The sequence below is a fragment of the Haemaphysalis longicornis genome, unplaced genomic scaffold, assembly GCF_048455015.1.
Source record: "Haemaphysalis longicornis isolate Haplotype H1 unplaced genomic scaffold, Haemaphysalis longicornis Haplotype H1 scaffold_25, whole genome shotgun sequence".
Classification (NCBI taxonomy): domain Eukaryota; kingdom Metazoa; phylum Arthropoda; class Arachnida; order Ixodida; family Ixodidae; genus Haemaphysalis; species Haemaphysalis longicornis.
Window position 1 is genome coordinate 1,214,353 of NW_027526314.1, and position 20,983 is coordinate 1,235,335.

The following is a 20,983-nucleotide window of genomic DNA, read 5'->3' on the forward strand; positions in this document are numbered from 1 at the left end:
GAAAGAACCCGAGGAAACAAATGCGTCGCTGCTTTCAAAGGTGCCACAGTTTATTACAGAAGGACTTGAAATGGAATGCCTGCGAATCGAAAGATGCCATCGCTTAGGGAGAGGTAGCGAAGGCCGTCCTCCTCCTACTATCATTAAACTCCTCGATTTCAACGACAAAGTTGCGATTATGAAAAGTGCCAAGAACATCGAGGACCCAAATGTTCGCGTTACTGAGGATTTTACAGCTCGCATACGCATAATATGTAAAAAATTGTGGGAAGCAACAAAGTCATTTAGAGACGCTGGCACAAACGTCCACATTATCTGCGATCACGTCTTCATTGACAATGTTCGTCACGACTGGGACAATGCTTCTAACTGTCTCATTCGGTCCAACAGCCGCACAAAAGGGATTAAAACTACACTCCCTCCTCTTGGTCCTCGATGACTACCACAACAGAAGAACGCTAACTTATACCTCTTGAACATCTATGCTAGAAGTATAGCAAACAAGTTTCCTGATTCCTTATCAATAATTTCAGCACATGGAGCGCACGTTGTGGGCGTCACTGAGATCTGGTTGCATGAGGGAATTCATGATAGTGAAATCACTCCCCCTGGGTTTACCGTACTTCAGTCGGACAGAAATAGTGGGCGAGGAGGCGGGGTGGCACTTTTTTTTTCGTTCAGACTTGAAGTTTCGTGCAATTCAAGGGCCAATCGGAATAGAGTCAGTGTGGTGCAAATTTTACTTTGAGCACATCACTATCATAATAGACGTTTTTTACCGACCTCCGGGATCGTCAGCGGATTCTTTGATCACTTTGACAAATTTTATTAGTGAACATAACTACAGTAGCGGAAATCAAATCATTATGGGAGACTTTAACGCACCTGGAATTCGATGGTCGACCCTGTCTTTAAGCGATCCGCCCTCTCTAACAGACACAGAGCTGCTGAAATTTTCTCTGCTTCTCGGCCTAACTCAAGTTGTTCGAGAATTTACAAGAGAGTCTGCAGTTCTCGATTTAGTCTTTGTTAGCCCAACATTCTTAGAAAGCACGTTTAACTGCCTTGTCACTGAAGGAATTTCCGATCATAAAGCCGTTTTCGTCTCACTCTCTCACTCTCATGTCGTGTACCCACACCGAATATTGTGTATTCAACTCATCATGACTTTAACCGCGCTAATGACGTCAGTATCCTGACAGTTCTAGAGGATTCATTTGAAAATTTCGAACAGCTTAGCGAATCTAGCGACATTAACGATTTGGTTTCTTTCTTCGAAAATCTTGTGCATTCTTGTATCACCCGCTTTATTCCGATAAAAACTAAGAAAAAAAAATGTCCGGTTGCCATGGATGACGAGGGAGTTGTTACAACTGACACGTCGCGTAAAAAGGTTACATTGTTCGACTAGACGTCAGATCTCCTCGTCACTAAATGAGTTCAATAAACTTAAGAGGAACTAAGAGGCAAAACTAAAGCCGCCAAAGATTTCTATTACCAAGTGACAATGAAAAACCTGATGGTAACAAATCGAAGAAAATTTTGGAGCTCCATCTTGCCGAGTTCAACGGAACCAAATACGATGGACATTCATGGAGCTTCCACAAGCGACCCTGTCACAATAGCCAATGAATTTAATTCTTATTTTAAATCTGTTTTCACCATCGATAATTTGCAAACACCTACCTTTTCACTGGCAAACCCTGCACCCTCAATTGGTGACGTATGTTTATCTGAAGAAGGCATTCTAAATTTGATACTTAACTTACACACTAAAAAAAAGCCCTGGCCCAGATAATATTCCCAACAACTTTTTAGTACGATATGCATCATGCACAATCCGCTACCTTATGGTAATATACAAAAAATCTCAAGCAACAGCAACAGTTCCATTATCATGGAAACTTGCTAAAGTGCTCCCCTTTTTTAAAGCCGGATGCAAAACCTCGCCGTCTAATTACAGGCCTATTTCCTTGACATCTCACTCATACAAAATATTAGAGCACGTCATATACAAACACATAGTAGAATTCCTGGAAGCTAATAATATTCTAAACGAGTTTCAACACAGCTTTAGACGCGGTTTTAGTACAATCACTCAACTTACCGAATTTAGTCATGATGTTATTGAATCCATTGACTCGGGTTATCAGGTAGATGCTATTTTTATTGACTTATGGAAAGCTTTCGATACAATTCTTCATTCCAAACTTTTACTTAAACTTAACTACATATTAAAAAACCCGCTGCTCGTAGATTGGATATCTAGTTTTCTCTCGCACTGCTCGCAGTACGTACTTTTTAGCTCAACGGCATCCAGTACTGCTGATGTAACTTCAGGTGTTCCGCAGAGCTCAGTACTTGGATCCCTTCTTTTCTTATTATTTATTAATGACATATCCGGTAACATAACGTCTCAGATTAGGCTATACACCAATGACTGCGTGATTTATCAAAAAATTACTTCTGCTGAGGATCACGCAAAACTGAACAATTCATTTTCCAGTTTTTGTACTTGGTGCCAAACCTGGCAAATGAATGTAAATTTGCAAAAAAATGTGTGCATGACATTTTCTTCTCGGTAGTCCGCTCATCTATTTCCCTACTCATTCGATGGTTGTCATTTAGAAAGAAAAATGGAATATAAGTACCTCAGCCTTCATTTCACTCATAACATGTCCTGGTCCAAGCACATTGATATCACATATAATAAAGCCCTGAAGAGATTAGGTTACTTACAGCGCGTTCTCCGTGTAGCGCCAAAAGAAACCAGCTCTTAACATTTAAAACTTTAGTACAGCCATTACTCGAATACAGTTCTGTCGTGTGGAATCCACACAAAGCATCCGACATTGCAAAATTAGAATTCACAGGTATCTGCAGTTTGCCACACCACCCTCTGTTCACACCAGGGGTGAACATGCACTAAATATTACGCCATTTCACCCCAAAACTAATTTGTTTAAGTATAGTTTTTTTCCTTTCACTATTGAGCTCTGGAACTTGCTACCCGGCGATACCCGCAGGCTCCCTTTAGAGCAGTTTCTGAGTGCAATATCACATGCGTGTTAAGTAGAAATTTCCATGTTCTCTTGCTTTCTTTGGTCTTGCCTTTGTTCATTCTGTATCTTGTGTAGTATTGTGAACCACAAATTTGTGCCATATGCTCGTGTTTTTGTTCCTGCTTGTTATCACCTGATCATTTGTATGTCCACTCCTGCAATAGCCCTAATAGGGGCTGCAGTATGTATAAATAAAATAAATAAATAAATAAAGAGAGTTCAGCACTGTGAACCTCCTACATTGCAGTGCCACCTAATAATTTTGAAAAGAAACAACATCAAGCCTGTTGCAGACATTGTCAGAATAGACAGTTCTGCTAAGAAGCAACACTAGACCTCCGGAAAACCCTTGTACAGAAACGAAACTGGCCGGTGAACAGCTGGTGATGTTCAAGACCAATTGGAAGTGCTCTCCTCGTCTGAACTGATATTTGACGACTCGGTGTTATTTTTCGACTTTCAGCTGAAGCTGCTATCGCAGAGGTGAGATGTGGGTGAAGTGGAATAATGAGCAGCATGCATTTTTCAAAGAACAGTAGCAGGCGACGTAGGCACCATGGCAAATCGGCTTCAAGTTGGGTAACTTCAAGCCGATTTGACAAATATGAATTTTGCAACACAAGAACGAAACCGAAACTTCTGGAAATTGGCTGAAAATGCCAGGTCTACTTGTTAGACATGCGGGGGACCTTCAGAAATAAGCTTTGACAGAATGAAGCTACCCTTTCTCCAAACCAAAGATCACTAGTGAATACAGTACAAACTCGTTACAAGAGACACTGTTACACGACACACTCGGTTATAAGAGACATTTGAATGAGAACGGTTTGGTTGGTTCTCCTATGTTTGCCGTGTTTGCAACATTGTATGCAAAGGACCTTCGTTACAAGTGAAATGTTTCCCGGGTCCCTTGAGTGTCTCTTGTAACGAGGTTTTACTGTAGCTGGTGTCATTTTCGGGTAATTACCACCTCTCAGCGCTGTGGGATTACAAAGCTGACAACATAATTTAGTGTTTGACTTCATAGGAGCCTTTTGATAAAAAAAAAATTGATGGTAATGCAGCATAACCACGAGTGGCATGCTTTTTTGTCAAGTGCAACAGCTAAGCCCGCTTTCACGAAAACACACGCACTTAAAGCTGGCAAAAAACGCCGTCAAAAATCTCAGTGTCGCTGGAGCAGGAAAATTTAAACTGATTCTCAAAGTGCAGTGGATAGACTAACCACTGGGGCACATTAGGTGTATGAGAAACAACTAAAACATGCCAAAATCAGCAATATAAATTATCGATCACCAGTGATCGATTTGAATAGGTGTGGTAGCGAAAGAGTTAAAGCTGTGCAGTGGGTATTTCTACGGTTGCTTCAGGAAGGCACTTATGATTCACGGCACGTTTAAGCGCCCATTTTTCAACTTTACCCCCTGCGGCAGAGCTAGGTTAGACAAAGATATCAACAAACCAGCAAGCGAACAGCCTAGTGTAGGGCTCCACGCTTCAAAAATGACCCGAGCGAAATTATACTGATCAGGGGGCTACACTGGCCACAGACTGAGATAATACTAGAAAATAAAAATACACACAAATAAACAAATTGCAGAAATTACCAAGGAGGAGTTGTTGAATAATTGCTTAAGCTGCTATACTCCAATGCTATTTAAAGTTTGCTTCAGAGCTACTCATCTATGCCTTGGTGGGAAGTCCAGGTACCATATAAGCAGTTCGAAATTAAAGTAGGAAGGTCCTAGGGTCTTTCATGAAGTACCTCCGCAATATCTCATGTATTTCTATGGAGCGCTATACACACAGCACCCTTAAAGGTGGCTTTACAGCTACACAAAACTGTACTGATGGGGATATATTTTTTTAGCAGCAATATACCTAAGTGGTCATAGGAATATTGTAGGTATACTGTCATAGGTGTAGGTATAAAGACCCTAGGGCCTTTTATTATTAGCATTTTCATATCTGGGTGAAGTGTGATACATCAAGCATTCAGACAAACAGACGATTTCCTCGTGGAGTTCACATCAAAATGTTTCAGCTTAAAAAACAAAGAACATGAACATGAGAGGTCACTGTGAAGCTTATGAATTGCTTATTGAGTATTACAGGATTAAGACTAGGTTGAGCATATTGAAAAAGGGAACAGAATACAAATGCATAAATTATGTAGACATTCATTAAAAACTAACCAAATAAAATGAAAAAAATGTTTAAAAATTCAAATCCTGGGAGCTTTACGTGCCAAAGCTACATCTGGGCTATAAGGCGTGCCAGTGGAGGGCTCCAGATTAATATTGAGCACATGGCGACCTTTAATGTGCATCAAAATCTGAACATTTGGGCACTTTTCTTTTGTTTTTTGCAAAAGGATAAGGAACAACAAAATAATGTTAGTTCTTCACAGAGATTCCAGGTCGCTATCCTCTGCTAGCTTAAGACAATTCTCACAACGAAATTAGTAGAAATACACATGCTTTTAACATAATCTGCTTATAAGGGCAATTATTTTTCTTGTAAAAGAAAAGACATAGCGCTTTAAATACGGCTTGGGCAAGAATGCAATTCATTCTTGCGTATAGCACAAAAAACAGCATTGACATGCAAGAGAAAACGGGACAGCGCTGACTTACGACTGGTGTTTTTTGATCGAAAGGGTACTTATACAAGTATAATTCTGAAGCAGCATAGGGAGGAAAGGATAGAAGAAAAAATAAAACGCATGTACACGTAAGTATCCTTTCAAGCAATAAAAACCCATTGTAAGTCACCACCGTCTCTTGTTTCCTCTTTTCCTTCCTTGCTGTTTTCCATGCTATATTCAAGAAACATGGCAGTTGTACGTTTGCACTAAATACACTAAGGCTATAAATATTACCAAAGGAACAGCAGGCCCCATGAGTCCTGCCTATGACCAAGCCGTAGAATGGGGTGTAGCCCGAAAGAACCCATTCCCGTTTGACCCCTTCCCGTTTGAACCCATTCCCGAAACGCCCTTCCCGCTTGACCCGTCCCGTGTGCGCCCGTTCCCGAAGCGACCTTCCCGTTTGGGCGCTTCCTGTTTCAGCCCGTTCCCAAAACGCCCTTCCCGTTACAACCCGCTCCCAAAGCGCCCTTCTCATTTGAACCCGCATCGTTGCAACCCATTTGAATTTCTGAAAGTATGCGTTACCGTCTTCGAAACTTTTCTCCAAAATGTGCTTACAAGCAACGGGTCATGCACTAAAAACTTGTATGCACCAAATTGTACGGAATCGACCGATATTTCCGGCCGATAAAAGTTTCCGAATGCCTTAGGCCGATCCTGCCCTCTTGACACAAAATTTGTAGCGGCGAAAGTGTACTATAAAGATACCCAATATCTTGAGAAATGCACGCATTGAATTTTTCTGCAGTTGGTGTTCGTACGTGCGGCTGAAATTTATTTATCAGCCGCTCTTATGCTCATTGTTTGGAGGGTAGCTTTGTCTTCGGGTTCGAGAGATCTATAGATCAAAAATGTCCGTAGGAGAGACTTTAAAAAAGGCAAAAACATGTGCAGAAATCTGAGAATTGGCTACAAATGCCTTTCCTACATGAGTAATGGGCAGATATTTTTATTTATTTACTGCTACTTTACGGCCTGGTCGGGCTCATGCAGGAGTGAACATAAAAATACATCAGTATTGGTTGGCGTAGTTTAAAAACGCCCCACACAACTAAGTAAAAAACATAAATATGTAATAGACGCAAAGGGGTCCGATCAAGGATATTCATTCGTAATGAATTCCAATTTTAAAATACGACGACTCAACCAGAACACATATTTACAATACGTGGGGAAAATTTTTCTAACGATACCGAGTTCACTGTTCGTTCAGTTAACTTATTCTAGTAAGAAATTGCACGAGGAAACAGAGAGAACTTTCGAATAGTAATTTAGCTGATTGGCTGCCTAATAGTCTTACTATGATGTCTTCTCGCTGAAGGTCTGAAAGGCCCTTGGAGGTAGTATTCCCGCGACAATTTTAAGTTTCTGTAGTAAAGAAAATTTAGGCAAGTGAAGACCCTGCGCTGCTTAAGTTTTTGAAGGTTTGCCCTACTATGCAAATTGAGTAGGCTAGAGTGACGGGAATAAACAGAATCAATAAAACGCAATGCTAAATTTATAATTTTCACCGCTTCTCATGACTGCGATTTTTTATAGCCAGATGTGGCATATGTATCCAGATACATAGGGTTACTTTATTTTTATACATCTTCTTATCCTTCATAGTTTTCATCTGTTTCTTTTCGGCATTGATGTACACTTGCGCTATTATAACGATTAAATGTGTTAGCCCGCCAAATACGATTTCTTTCAAAGTGAGGGTGTTTTTGCGATTCTTATTTGTGCTTCCGCGGCGCTTTTCTGGGCTTTTTGATTCTATAATTTTTTGGATTGTTAATTTAAAAGACTTGTTTGTTAATTTAAAATACTTGTTTATTAATTTGTTAATTGTTAATTTGTTTTTAATCTTCGTGAATTTAAGAGATTTGTTAATTGGTATAACGAATTGTAACCAAATGTCGTCGTCTCTAGATTCAAAAAGTGAAGCCCAGGTTTGAAAAGCAGTCAAGGACTCTGGATGTACTGAGCATGCTATCGCAGCGGCTGTGAACAAACGGAAATAAATGAAAAACAATATGAAAATGTTTTTTATAACGTTTCTTAAACTGGGTACGTTATTCCTGGAACAGGCTTAATAGGAAAATACGAAACGGGAAGGTTCTTTCGCCCCGGGTTGAAATGGGAAGGAACAAACGAGAAGGTTGAAATGGGAACGGGTTCAAACGGGAACGGGCCAAGTGGGAAAGGGTGAAACGGGAAGGTCGTTTTGCGCCGGGTTGAAACGGGACGGAACAAGCGGGAAGGGTGAAATGGGAATGGGTTCAAACGGGAACCTCCCGTAGAATGTGTTTGATCTACTCATACAGTAAAGTGAAAATATCTTTCTGGTGCATGGCAAAACAGCGGAAAGGTTGACCCACGGTGCTCTTGGGTTTTATATTAGGGGGAAAAAAAAAAAAAAAAGTGATTTCTGGTGCAGTGTGGTGTGATATTGCTTTAACAACCCAACTGGGCACTCAAAGTCCAGCTCCACCTCTCCTCTCATCTGGGTTTGTTCTACCAGTGTTTTCAACTGAGACCTCATTGCAAACTGAATATTTTGCTTAGCCCTGTGCCATCTTCACTGTTGATCTCTTGTGGTTTGTCAATGTATCGAATAGGAGTTTTCCACAGCCCGCTTTACCAGGGAGCTGTTATTCACACCATAGATGAAAACAAGTGACTGAGCTCGATGCATGCGACAGCACAACATGTCCTTGGACCTTTACTTTCAGCAAGTTCACATCCTGAGGAAACTGCTGGTCTATGTGTACTCACTGAATTCTGACAAGACTGCAAATTAGGGTAAGAAAATGAGCATCAAAAAACAGCCATCTGTTAAAGATAATGGTACATGTCCGTGCTGTCCTTGATAGTATTTCATTTGGAAATGCACTTTGTTCTGCAACCAATTGTTTGTGACATACACGCCACAGTTATTTTTTCAACATGAAAAACGTAGATCATATGGCAATGTTTAGGGGTGCAGCTTTGTCGACTTCTGCATGTATATTGGAACGCAGCAGAATACATTTCACACCTGCACCTTGTTTTTTCCACACGAAATTAAGGCCCCCTGGCTGCAATATTTTCATTCACAATAAAAAAAAATAGTTTCACTGCAGGTAAAAAAGGCCCTCCTTACCGCATGCCAGTCAGGCCTCATAGACTGTTGGGTAGTGTCCACAGCACTGGCATGATTTTCTTTTGAAGAGAGCCCGCAGGCCACACAACACCTCTGGGCAGCCTACAGATCCTGCTTCCCAGGTCTGAAAACACGCACCTGCACATAATGAGCCCACAGCAAAGTGTCTTTAACATGAACTGCTATGGGCAAACGTTCTACAGCCATTGCATCCATGAGCTAAGGGCAGTAAGGATTTTATTTAGGAGGATGATGGTTCTGAACCACTGTAGGCATGAGGGAAAGGGGGGAGTTTAACAATTCCCCTCCCACTCTTCCTGCCTACACTAACTACATGAGCTAAATCTCATTAACGTATGCCCACAACAAAAAACACCCCCCTGTCTACAGTACTCTGACAGCACTACAAATATGCGGCTGTGGTGCAATCTAACAACACTCAAAGAGTAAATTGCCTGTGTGTGTGTGTTTTTTTTTTTTTTTTTTTTTTGAGACATGCACGTTTTTTTTTTCAACACATTGCTTCCCTCTTTTTAACCAAGTGTCTTGTGACTGTGCTGCTCTCCCCTTTTGGTGTGTTATGGTTCTTGCACTTAATGCACTCAGGTCTTGTCTCGGCAGGATTACAATAGACAAACAAGCCCTACTCTGCCGCACTATCAGTAATACGGCACCTGCACTCAATCGTCCAATTAATGCCCCAACGTGCTACAGAAGGGAGTGGATGCCAAATACAAAACATCTACGAGTACGAGGAAAGCTAGCAAATCCCTAATAATGCTCAATACAATAAGTATTCTTCAAGTGTCATTCTAAAGGCAGATGTATTGGTTATGTTACAACTGGGGCCAGCAAGTGGTTTCAGTCATTTGTTGTTGCAGGACAAAATTTAATTTAAAAAATAAGGTCGTGCCACAGTGTAGAACATTTTAAGTTATCAAATTTTGTGGATTTAATGCGCCGAAGCTACACCTGGTCTATGAGGCGCAGCATAGTGGGGGCTTTGGATTAATGTTGACCACCCAGGGATACGTGCACCGAAATCTCGACACACGAGCATTTTTGCTTTTCACCTCCATCAAAAAAGCAGCCACCGTAGCCGGGATCGAACCCGCGTCCTTAGGCTCAGCTGCACACGATGCCTTATTCACTAAGCCACCACGACGGGCAATGTGGAACATCTAACTTATGCTTTGGTCGCTAAGAAATGAAAGTTCGGATGGAAGTTCAATCTTCATTTTGGATTGTAATGATACATTTGGCGGACCAGTGATAACGGCTGAAATTTTTGACGAAATGAAAGTTTAAGGAGGTTTAATGTAGCCTTCATCAACGTTAGGCTCGACATTCAAGAGTAGTTAGCGAGACTGAAGCGTGCACAACGATTTTGTACAACAATGTTTTCTAATGCAGAAAAAAAAACAAGAACAAAAGGTCGGGTCTAAAATAGGGTGACAAAACTACAACCCACAAAAGCTGCCACCATTAAAATGCTCAAAACCTCAAAAAAGAAAGTAGGACAAAACACAAGAGCTGGAACGGAACTTATTCCCTCTGTGTTCTGATGTGGACATAATAACTCTTTCATGATCACAAGCTGCACTGAGGAATTAGCTTAGCCTCAAAATTACATAACTGAACCTAACGAAACACATTTGAAGTCTGTATTTGCGACTGTTTTCTCTTATTGTTAGTATTTCATTAGCAGCGGGAAATCTTCAGAAAAAAACTGTACTGTGTTGATTTGACTTAGTATATGGTAAATATTTTTTCAACATCGAGTAGTTGCTTTTTAGCATAATAAAGTTTAAAATCAGCAATAAAAATATAGGCAATTTTGGTTAAAAAATTTTCTTAACGGGTTAAACAAACCAAACCATTTGGTGCCTTTAAGCAAGTTGTAGCAGACCATTATGATCTTAATACAAAAATTTAATGGCCCTTTCTGGATGAAAGCTGGTTAAAACGTGAAACTTTCTCCAATGCAAACACAAAGTTCACAATTCAATCAGTAAAAGTCCAAATCTACGACAACACTGAGATAACTGAATTTGATGTTATGATTTTGTATCTACAGTAAAACCTTGTTACGAGAGACCCTCAAGGGACCCAGAAAACATGTATTTTGTAACCACGGCCTCTTGTATGCGATGTTACTAACATGGCGAACGTAAGAAAATCAACCAATCCGTCTTCGTTCAAATGTCTCTTATAACCAAGTGTCTCTTGTAACAGTGTCTCTAGTAACGAGGTTGTACTGTATTAGTTTGCGATTGAGTCATCTGAATGTGCTGATTCGGTTAGCTCAGCATTGTTGTTGATTTGGGCTTCCCATTGGTTAAGCGTGTGGCATGATCAACGTGCAATCTGTGCTTGCATTAGAGAATGCTTTTGTCATCGTCATTGCGCAACCATATGATGCTAAACTTCATCTGTCTACCACAGTGGAACCTGTTATACATGTAAAGACATCCCGTTGTTTATGCAGTGTGATCGATGTGTTCTTTGTGGAAACCCGTTGTGTAAAGTTGGCTTTCCTGCAAAAAAGTTGGCTTTTTTGTGGTGCGTTTTTTTCGACACCATGCCACAAGTGAGATATAGAAAGCTTCGCTTTAACACTCCCCCTTTTTATGACTGCAAACGCTTTTAGTGAAAGGCCAGTTAAAGTATGCCCCATTGAATGTCATCTTTACTTGGCAATATGAATGCGAGTGTGTGCAGAGTTGTAGTAACTGAAAGAGGAAAAAGATACAAGTAAAGGATGATGATAATAATAAGAGGACACATGCACATTCTGTAGTCGGACCCTCATACTTTCGCAATCACTACATCGAGAAGAGTGCTGAGGTGTCCTCGTAATTTTGCAGCGGAGCTGTTTAAGCTTGAGTTCCAGCTGTGCCTGGCGTTGCTCAAAACTCGGTGCAGCATAGTGGAGAGGGTGAAAATGCTAGGTCAAGAAGTGTGAGGGAAAGTGGGGAGTAGGCAAGGAGCCAACAAGCAGGTGTGGGGAGTGTGCGCCTCAAGAAAATCCTTCCCGAGGTCAGAATCGAACCTGGGTTCCTCGCGTTATGAAACTGGTGTCTATCCAGTTGCGCTATCAGCGCATTCAGGGCACTCAGCATTTCCTTTGGGTTCGTGGCACGGGCATGGCCTGGTGTAACTCAAAACTCAGCATAGCAAAATGGAGAGGAGGAACATGCCCGGCCAAGAAGTGTGAGGGGAAGTGACGAGGAGGCAAGGAGCTGAGGAGCAGGTGTGGGGAGTGCGCAGCGCAGATTTTCGGGTGGGGAGGTGTGCGCCGGGGATTGGCTGCGCCGAAGGATGGCATAAACTCCGACGTGCAGGTGTCCTCCTAGTTGAGAGAGACGGCGTGCACTCAACGGCATCAGTGTCCAATCTAACGATGAGATGGGCAGACCTAAGAAAAGCCAACTTGAAGCTAGTGAAGAGCACCAGCTCCGCTGTTTCCTCAGTCTTAGCATCTCAAATGCGAAGGCGGCCGAATTTCTTTTTATTCGAAAGATATGCACACGCAATTACTCACATCATTATGGCACTGTCTGTACAAACACCGACATGTTGAAAGCCTGCAAAGAAATGAGGACTCCTTAATTAACGGACAGACTAAGCGATGGCACACTTGGGTAGGACGACCCTGCTCTTTCAATCAAACCGACTTTATTGATCTCATAATTTGCCTGCTATGTCTCACTATGAAAACGCACACTTTGGTTGTAAGAGCAGAGTCGTCTTGTGCAAACGCACCACCCCTTAGTCTGTCAGATAAGCAGTCAACATTTCTTCGCATGGCTTTAAAATGTTGGCATTGGCGGTAAGAATCTGGTAATTGTGCGAATACTTATATGCCCATACTTTCAAATAAAAAAAAAACAGTAGGGAGTTAGCACTGTGCGGTGTCCTTGCTCTCCCATGTTCTCATCTGTACCCAGACAATTTTTCCAGACCACAAAACAGGCTGTCTCACTGCCACAGGTAGCAAAAATTTTGTTTTCTTTCAATTTCCATCCAATATCTTGCCTTGTTGCACAGTGCAGTCAAAGTATTTAGCAGATGAATGCAACAGCTATCATCCCTTTTACAACCAACGCCTATACACCCAAAGACCAGTGGCAAAACAGATGTACCGATGTGCAAACACAGCTTTTGATAGTATCATGAAGTCATAAAAAAAGACACTTCCCTTCGTTATAATAAAATTTCATAGCATAGAAATTCTGTATCGAGCCAATAATCAGGACGGCTTACTACTACATAATAGCAAAGCATTGAGCCACACAATACGTGTGCAGGGTTCCAAATACAACACGGACGGTGACATGTTCGCAAGTGTTTGCCTGCTTTTAACAAAGGCACCTTTTTTCAGTTTTTCAGCAGGGCAATCCCCATTTTGCTTTTCACTGTGGCCCACCTGACGAATGAAACGAGAAGCGGAAGGGTAGATGCTTGTTCCATCCAACCAAGTGCGGAGGACATGGCAGGTGCACAAGGTTGGCACACGCAGCTAGTGAGCATACCACTCCTTCCATCCTTGTCATGCCTGTCTGGTTGTCCTGGGGAAAGAATACAGCCAGTTGGGTTCACGCCAAAAGGCCTTCTTGCTGTGATGAGCCCATTTGCAACGAAAAGTGAAACCCCCAATCAAATTGCAGTGCAATAATTATATGTGAAACTCCAAATCAAATTGCAGTGCGATAATTATATGCATGGTAGCAAAGCCCAGAATTACAGCAAGTCTACCAAAGTAGAAAATTTCAGACCTGAGAGCTTCACCCACTCTGTCAAATTGAATGCAGAATCAACATTCGTGCCTCTGACACGTATTTGCATTCCATCTATGAAAAGCAGCTACTATCATGCCCATGAACTGGTTTAGTGTTTGCAGTAAAGCCCTCCACCAAGTTGCAGCACCATAAATATATGCATAGACGCAGAGCACACTTTCACAGACAGACTACGCTCTAGGACAACCCTGCGGTTCAGCTTCACTTTAATGCCCTTGCCTGACCTGCACATGCAGCCAACAATGAACGTTTGGTGAATGAGGAAGTCGAGCATAGCATTTGACTCAAAAGTTCAATCTGAGTTCAAGTATGGCCTTCTGCCTTGTGCAGTGCCACAGCGTAGATCCCATTTTGGAGTGAAATGGTATTCGTGGTGCTGTCATTCCCCATATTTGCTTTGCTGGTCCCGTGGATTGGTCACTTGAGCAAATTGTTGTGAAACTGAACGGCAATATCGCCCTAAAGTATGCCGAAAACAAAATTTCCCAACCGAAATTCCCAACTGCAGCATCACCTGCTTCTCTGGTCTTCGTCCACCTTTGGTTCTTTGCCGTCTCCCTCCTCTTAGCTACTGCCTATGCGTGCCTGCATACAACAGCTAGCAGTGTCAGGGATTCGTACACCTGACACAACAAAGACAGAACCTGTCACTCGGCATGGTGTTTGTCTTCATGGTGCATGAGAGGAGCAATTGTACAAAGACTGGACTTTCGGGGCATTTGTTCTGAGACTTCAGATACTTTTTCTTAAAAACTGACAGTGAAAGCAGGCACTTCTCCCAGTCATTTCATTTCCCCATTTGTGATAAACAAAGCACCACTCCACAGCCAAATATCAGCCAAACAGAATGTGACAGGCATATTTTTGGCATTTGCAAGTGCGCATCTTCATGTAGTGAGTACTCCGAAACCATTAAATGACTTGGAGGGTTAACAATCCGGTGTTCCTGACGCATGGTACACAAAATGGCTGGCACCACAAAGAACAACAAAAGCACAGTAATTTAATTCGAATGAAAGTTGGGTAAATTGGGGTCTTGATGGGAATCAAACGTAGGACCTCTACAATATGAAACGAGCATTTATCCCCAGCACCACGACGGCTCTATGGCTTAGGGAATGACTTAGGGAATGAGTTGTGGCCTTCAACTTAGGAACCTCTGTTGGGCCCAGACGAAAATTTGAGGTGAGACCCTCTTGAAGTTGGTTATCGTACAGGCCCCATTTGTAAAGTTGGACCACTTGGGAAGTGGAACCACTTGATAACCGCACACTGCAGGCCTTCGCTGGTAAGAAAGTCAGTTTTACTTACAGGTTTACATGATTTATTTCAGGCACTCATATAAAAAAATCTGAGGCCTACTTGTGTAATCTGAGCACGCCAATTATACAAATAGCAACTAGGCGAGCAGCAGAATACATTTCCCTTAATGTCCTTATTGCTCCGTGCAGCAAACGCATGTACGTGCCAGCCTGACATTAGGCCCAACGCTACGCCAGAGTCCGTCAATGCTTTTCTGGTCATGAAACTCCCGGCCGAGTTTCGTTTGAGGACAAAGGCTCCCGCGAGAGGCGCCGCCGCAGATCGGAGGGCTAGAGTACCTACATTGACGCGCGTCTCCCGTACAGAGTGGAGACACGTATGCGTTGCGCCGCCATTTTGGTTCGCTCGCTCGCCACCGCAGCAAGTCATTGTAACAAAACCGCACCGTAATTATCGCCACAACGCGGTTTACTGGCGAAGTTTGAACCATCGTAACTGTATCGCGTTGCTGCGTCTTGTAGGAAACGAAAAGAACAGCGCGTTGAGCACTTCGACCCAATAGGGGTGGCACGGGATCGTTCAAAGGGTGTCTCCACCCTGTACAGCGGTCTGTTTTCGAGGTATCCTACGGAGGGCATCGGGCCGCCGCCGCGGCAGCGCGCGTTCAGCCGTGCGCGGCACAACTTGCGTACGTGTTTGGCGGCACTTTTCTGGATAGAAACGGAATGTTGGTAGTTGTGCCTTCAATTGTGGCTACAAAACGAAGCCATCAGGATCGCAGCCCTTGTAGGGAAGCCGTATGCGGCAGAACGCACGCTCAAAACGGCCGACTGCTGTCTGTGCTTGATTTTTTAGAAGTCCCCACGAGCCCTGCTAACACCGCAAGGAGCGTCTGCTACGCGCCGCACTCCCCTCCGACTGCTTCGCCGGCTGCCCTCCGATCAACGCCAGCGCCGCGGCGCGGCCTCCCTGAGCAGCGTACGAAGCTCTCCCATAGCGTGACGGCGAAGTTTCACGACCAGAAAAGCATTGACGGACTCTGGCTACGCTTTGAGCTCTGTCATCATCAACCTCCCCTCCTTTATGTACAAAGTCTTTCAAGTTTCTTGCACATTGAAAGGCTCAACATATGGCTGCCTAATGTTCAGCCTAATAAGGGTGACTGGTCAAGGTTCTCAGTGACAGACATTAAGAGGGCAAAAACACGCCAAAACCAGAAGACAATCGCACTTTTCCCCCTGTCCCACCCAGGAGCGCAGCAGTCACCAGGGGTCCAGGGGGCTACAGTGGCACCCACAATGTTTACCCCTTTCTTCGACAAAGGAGTGCTTAGGTGTCCTCTAATTTTTTTCAGCATTCTCCCAAGTCTTTTCTGTTTCCTTCCTTCTTTTCTACATTCCAAATGTGGGTAATGTATTGGGTGCGGGTACCATATTTACATCCTTATATATCTGCTGTTTTCCAGTTTATAAAAGAGCAAAGAAAATTTGCTTAGGAGAGGCTTTACTAACCACTGGCGCATTGTGAGAAGTGTGAAGGAAATCATGTGGCTTTTTCACCCTCTTAGGAGACGACTGGCAACCTCTTCGTAGCAACGGCAGCAAAGGCCGCCCACCAAGGCCATACACCATGGTGTGGCCCAGGTAATACGTAATAATTGACAGGTGCAGATAGAGCAGAAAACAGTAAAGCAAGCGAAGGTGAAGGAGGTGGCGAGTGGGCGAAAACTACAAGCAATAAATAAGGGCGCTTAAAAAGGCATTTCTGGCCTAAACATGATGTCAGGCACTCTCCTAAGCTTTTCTTTCCTCCATGTAAACCAGCTTTTTTTTTGCTGAATGCCACAGAGTTGTAATTTCGCTGCACAAATCTAAAGTTTACGAAATAACTTGCTTTGAGTTTCTCTTTAAGGAAATGGTCCGAACAAAATGCATTCAAGAGTCACACAGGGAGAACAGCTCAAACTTTGAATATTAGAACGAATAACGTGGGCAAAATAATTAATGATCCAACAACATGACGTCGTGACACCCTTGCAAATAACAGAAGGCTATTTACAAGATTGACATAACCTAATAAATGACAATACTTATTTCCTTAAAATGCAATTTTCAACAGCATTGCTGGTGCCTAGTTCCACATTCATGATCTTGTAGTTTCTGATCAGCAGGGTCTAATTTTGGTAACTGTACTGCGCTAACTGTTCGCACATGGTCATGGTATCACGCATACACCAGCTAAGCCCGTGCACTTGTTCTTGCCCTACATTGCCCCTTTACATACCCAAGACTTTGAGCAGTAGTTTGAACATCAGACGCGAACCTTAATGGCTGGTAAAGATGATACTGAGACTAGGCAAAAGAAACCTCATCTGAAACACAGAAGAACCAAATCCTTTTATATGTTCCTAATCTAATCACCCGAAACTGTCCAACTGTCTTCCCTACTTGTATGACACAGAATTGAAGGCAGTAGTAGAATATGTATCAACAGCTCTGTTTTCTCAGCAACAAACAGCACATCACACATCACAGTTAAAATATACCAAAATTTGCACTCTCGAACACTCCCTCGAGAAGTAGCCAGGCTTTAAAGGGGCCATGAAGAGAAAACACAAGTTTGGTTCATTCAAAAGATGGCCTCGTAAGAATCATACTGACAGCACTTTTAACGTAAACTTCACTCAAATAAGCTATATAATTAGGAAAAAAGGGAATGGCCATGCGACCCACTAGCTCATATCCCGCAACAGAACCTATGACGTCATACCAGCCAGCTCTGCGATTGGCGGAGGTCGGCAAAAGCAAACGCAAATTAGGCTGAGCTTATAAGCTTGCTGAACGAGCTATTTGCACTTAAATTTAGGGCACATTCTTTTTAAAGCAGCAAGAATGGTGGGACCAACTGTGAAAGTTACGAAAGTACACGTAAAAACATAGAAGTACTGATGCGTACTGCTGTTGGTACTGCGCGCACTATGCTTGGTTTATCTGCACATGACTGCGGGGCTTTGGGGTTGTCTCAGATGACACTCACCGACTGATGCAAGCAACGGTGTCTTACGTTACCATATTTGTTGAGCGAGCACTATGTTTTGCAAAACGATTATTTTCTCCTTGAACAAAAGCAAACCAGATTTAAATACGGTCAAAAACAAACCAGAGGCAGAAAACGGCTTGCCGCGGTATGGTCGCGCCATCTAGATTCACTAACGGTAAACAAGGCTCCACAATTGGCTGCAGAGCGGTCAGTTCCTGTGATGTCATTGCAGACCACAAAAACACACGATTTAGTGAGAAAATCAAAATTTTAACTTCAATTGATTAATTTCTCAGTGAATAAAATATCGTTTTCATCCGAACAAGCACTGGGGGCACTATAAAACACGGAATCTTTTGAATAAAACAAACTTGTATTTTGTCAGCATGGTCCCTTTAAAACTAAAATTTGCTGCGCTCACGTCTTTTTGTACATGTATGAATATAAGTAGTCATACACCATGTAAACTGGAATGAAGAAGCAATGAACTAAACAATCCGACCCTCTGCTCAATTTCAGAAATAAGAACTAATTACACACACACACAAAAAAAACCTGTCAGCTGCCGCTTTTCCGCACATGTGGTAGCTTCGAGCTGCATTAATGCAACGAGATTTGAGAAGTTTTGGTACTCCTGCTGGTAGTCACCTATTTCATTGGAAGGCCCATTTTAAAAGCAGCCAGCCACAACTTATTTGTGATAGTGGATGGTCACAATGGGCCTGCATGGTCACGGTAAATACGACGATGTCACCGTCTATGCAGCGACATTCGTAGCCTAAGGAAGCAATGGTAATTCCATGAGAAAGTGTTACTGTTTCTCCATGTCCAACACCTCCTACACCTAGTAGCCACATCTCTCAGATCCTGAAATCGCACAAATGATGCACAGGAAGCAGCCCCTGCAAAGACTTGGCTCTATAGAGTTTTGCGTCAGTACTGCTAAAATGCATCTCGAGCTGAAGTAAACAGTGCATTTATATGGACGAAAAACACAATGACAGGCGGATAAACTGGCTAAGGCTCAAATGGATGGCACATTCACCTGGGTGCATTACCTTGGCTAAGCAGATCTAGCAGAATCATTTTTTTGTTGTCAATCCACTGTTTCAAGTTACGCTGTCCATACAGTGCACACACCCCTATCATGTGGGTAGGCTACAGCAATGCCAAACTTCGAGACGGCAGCTTTGCTGGACGATTGTTTTTCAGCCACAGCCAAACCTAGACTAATGTAAAAAAAAAAATGAATGTCGAATAGATGGCCATTGACTAGCTCAATGCAGCGAGCAAAAACCAAAAATCCCTGGATTACAGGAGGTATAGCATATTATCATATAATAAAAAAAGACAAATGCTGTTCCCGCCATTCAAAGGTACAGAACGCGCGATGCCATGACAGGAGGAGACTGGTGGCACCTTCTTTTTAGTACTTAAAGAATGGTATACGCTGTCATAAAGGGACACCGCAATACTAAGTTGCGTGTCCTGGCTCATTGACACAAGTGCCACTGGCAGAGGTGAGAGCTGGGACAACAGCTGATAATAAAAGCACCCAAATGAAAAAAATTGTGCTAAAATGAACTAGCCACTAAATATTATGACTACGGTTTTGCTTGACACCTAATTTCACGACTAACAGAAAAACACCTCCTAAAATAAACAGTCCTCTCTCACATTTACCTGCCGAAATAGTAATATGAATAATTGTAAAAATAGGCCTTCCGGTTCTTTTGAAACATTAAACCACACAATAATACCTGGCAAAGGTGTTTATTGGCGGTAACAAAGCCCCGTAAATCCCCTAGCTGCACAAAATTCCACATAAAGTATACTTGGCGGGGCTATTAATTGGTATGCGAGCAGTATTAACGGAAATAAAGGGGGGGGGGGGGGGCGAACTGACCGTAACGAATCTGGTGGCCCTCGATCAAGACGCCGTCTTTCAAGTATTGAGAAACACTTCTTTTCCTTGGCGGCGTCATCGGTACAATCATGTGCGAGAGAAACGTACAAAGATTTTAGTAGGCAATGGTGGCTTAGAATCTGCCTGAATTGGAGAAAGGATTGGCATATGACTACTACCTCAATCTCCACGATAAAGCCGCGAATTTCAGTACCGTATTCACAAACGACACTTGAAAATGCCTCAAATTATAGCACGACGCTATGGTTTGAGTTCTTTTTAATTTATTTATTTATGATACCCTCAGGGCCAGAGGCATTAAAGACGCATTACAGCATTACAGATGCATTATGCCCCCAATTACAGATGCATACAAAGTCATTACAGTATTTTAAGATGTCCTTCAATAACTTCAGGTACGAATAAAGCCGTGCGAAAGCTTGACTTACAGCAACACAGCGGAGCCCCACGTTGTGCTTCCCGATAAGTTTCATAATAAGGGTGGTTCGTGAAGCACCAGTGTTCGAAACACGGCCGTAATAATTAAAGCGTGTTTCCTGGAATCTCACTTTAGTTGAGGAAGGAATGCGCGGGCCATGATCCGCGTCGCTGATTTTGAGCAGGCGGCATTCATCCTTCCCTCCACGGCGGTGTTGAAGTTTGCTGTTTCTCACCGAAGGTTGTTGTAGTTGTTGCCAGGAGGCGTCCATTAGGCGGCTATGGCTACGGATCGGGCTCCTCGGTTATTTAAATAAGTGGCTTCTTTTTATTTAACCGTCCAGAACTGTTTTGACGCACTTGGGTTCCAAAACTGCCAAAGCTGCTCTAGAGCAAAACATGGAGCTTTTCGGGAGCAGCAGCCCAAAATGACATGTTTTGCCCGAAAAGCTGCGCCGCGACATCGCGCAACGCAAGCACGATGTATGTACAGGGTGTTGCGACGATAATTGGAACACTTTAAAAATTTTTCCTGAGTGAACCGCCGCTCTGTTCGCGCTCAAACTTGCCACGAATGTCGCAATTTGTGGTGTATTTTGTTTGATACCGGGAGCAACGATGGTACTTACCTGTGTATTCTGAAAATAAATAAAAACAAGTTTCGCCTATGGGAAAATGGCGGCTGATTTGGACGTG

At 42.8% G+C, this 20,983-nt stretch overlaps 1 protein-coding gene across 3 annotated transcripts in view; it reads right to left on the minus strand.

Annotated features, from left to right (window-relative positions):
• Nucleotides 1-20,551, minus strand: part of LOC144172636 (uncharacterized) — a 76,348-nt gene extending 55,797 nt beyond the window's left edge. For 2 of the 3 annotated variants that reach the window (XM_077701282.1, XM_077701281.1), the window contains exons 1-3: nt 20,299-20,550; nt 13,269-13,410; nt 8,840-8,977 (exon numbers count right to left, since the gene is read on the minus strand). In XM_077701282.1, the coding sequence (XP_077557408.1) occupies nt 8,850-8,977; nt 13,269-13,410; nt 20,299-20,343 (315 nt within the window). In that variant the 5' untranslated portion in view covers nt 20,344-20,550 and the 3' untranslated portion in view covers nt 8,840-8,849. Of the gene's footprint in view, nt 1-8,839; nt 8,978-13,268; nt 13,411-20,298 lie in introns of all 3 variants that reach the window. The other variant, XR_013323068.1, reaches the window with a different exon arrangement.
• Between the last annotated feature and the right edge of the window lie 432 nt (nt 20,552-20,983).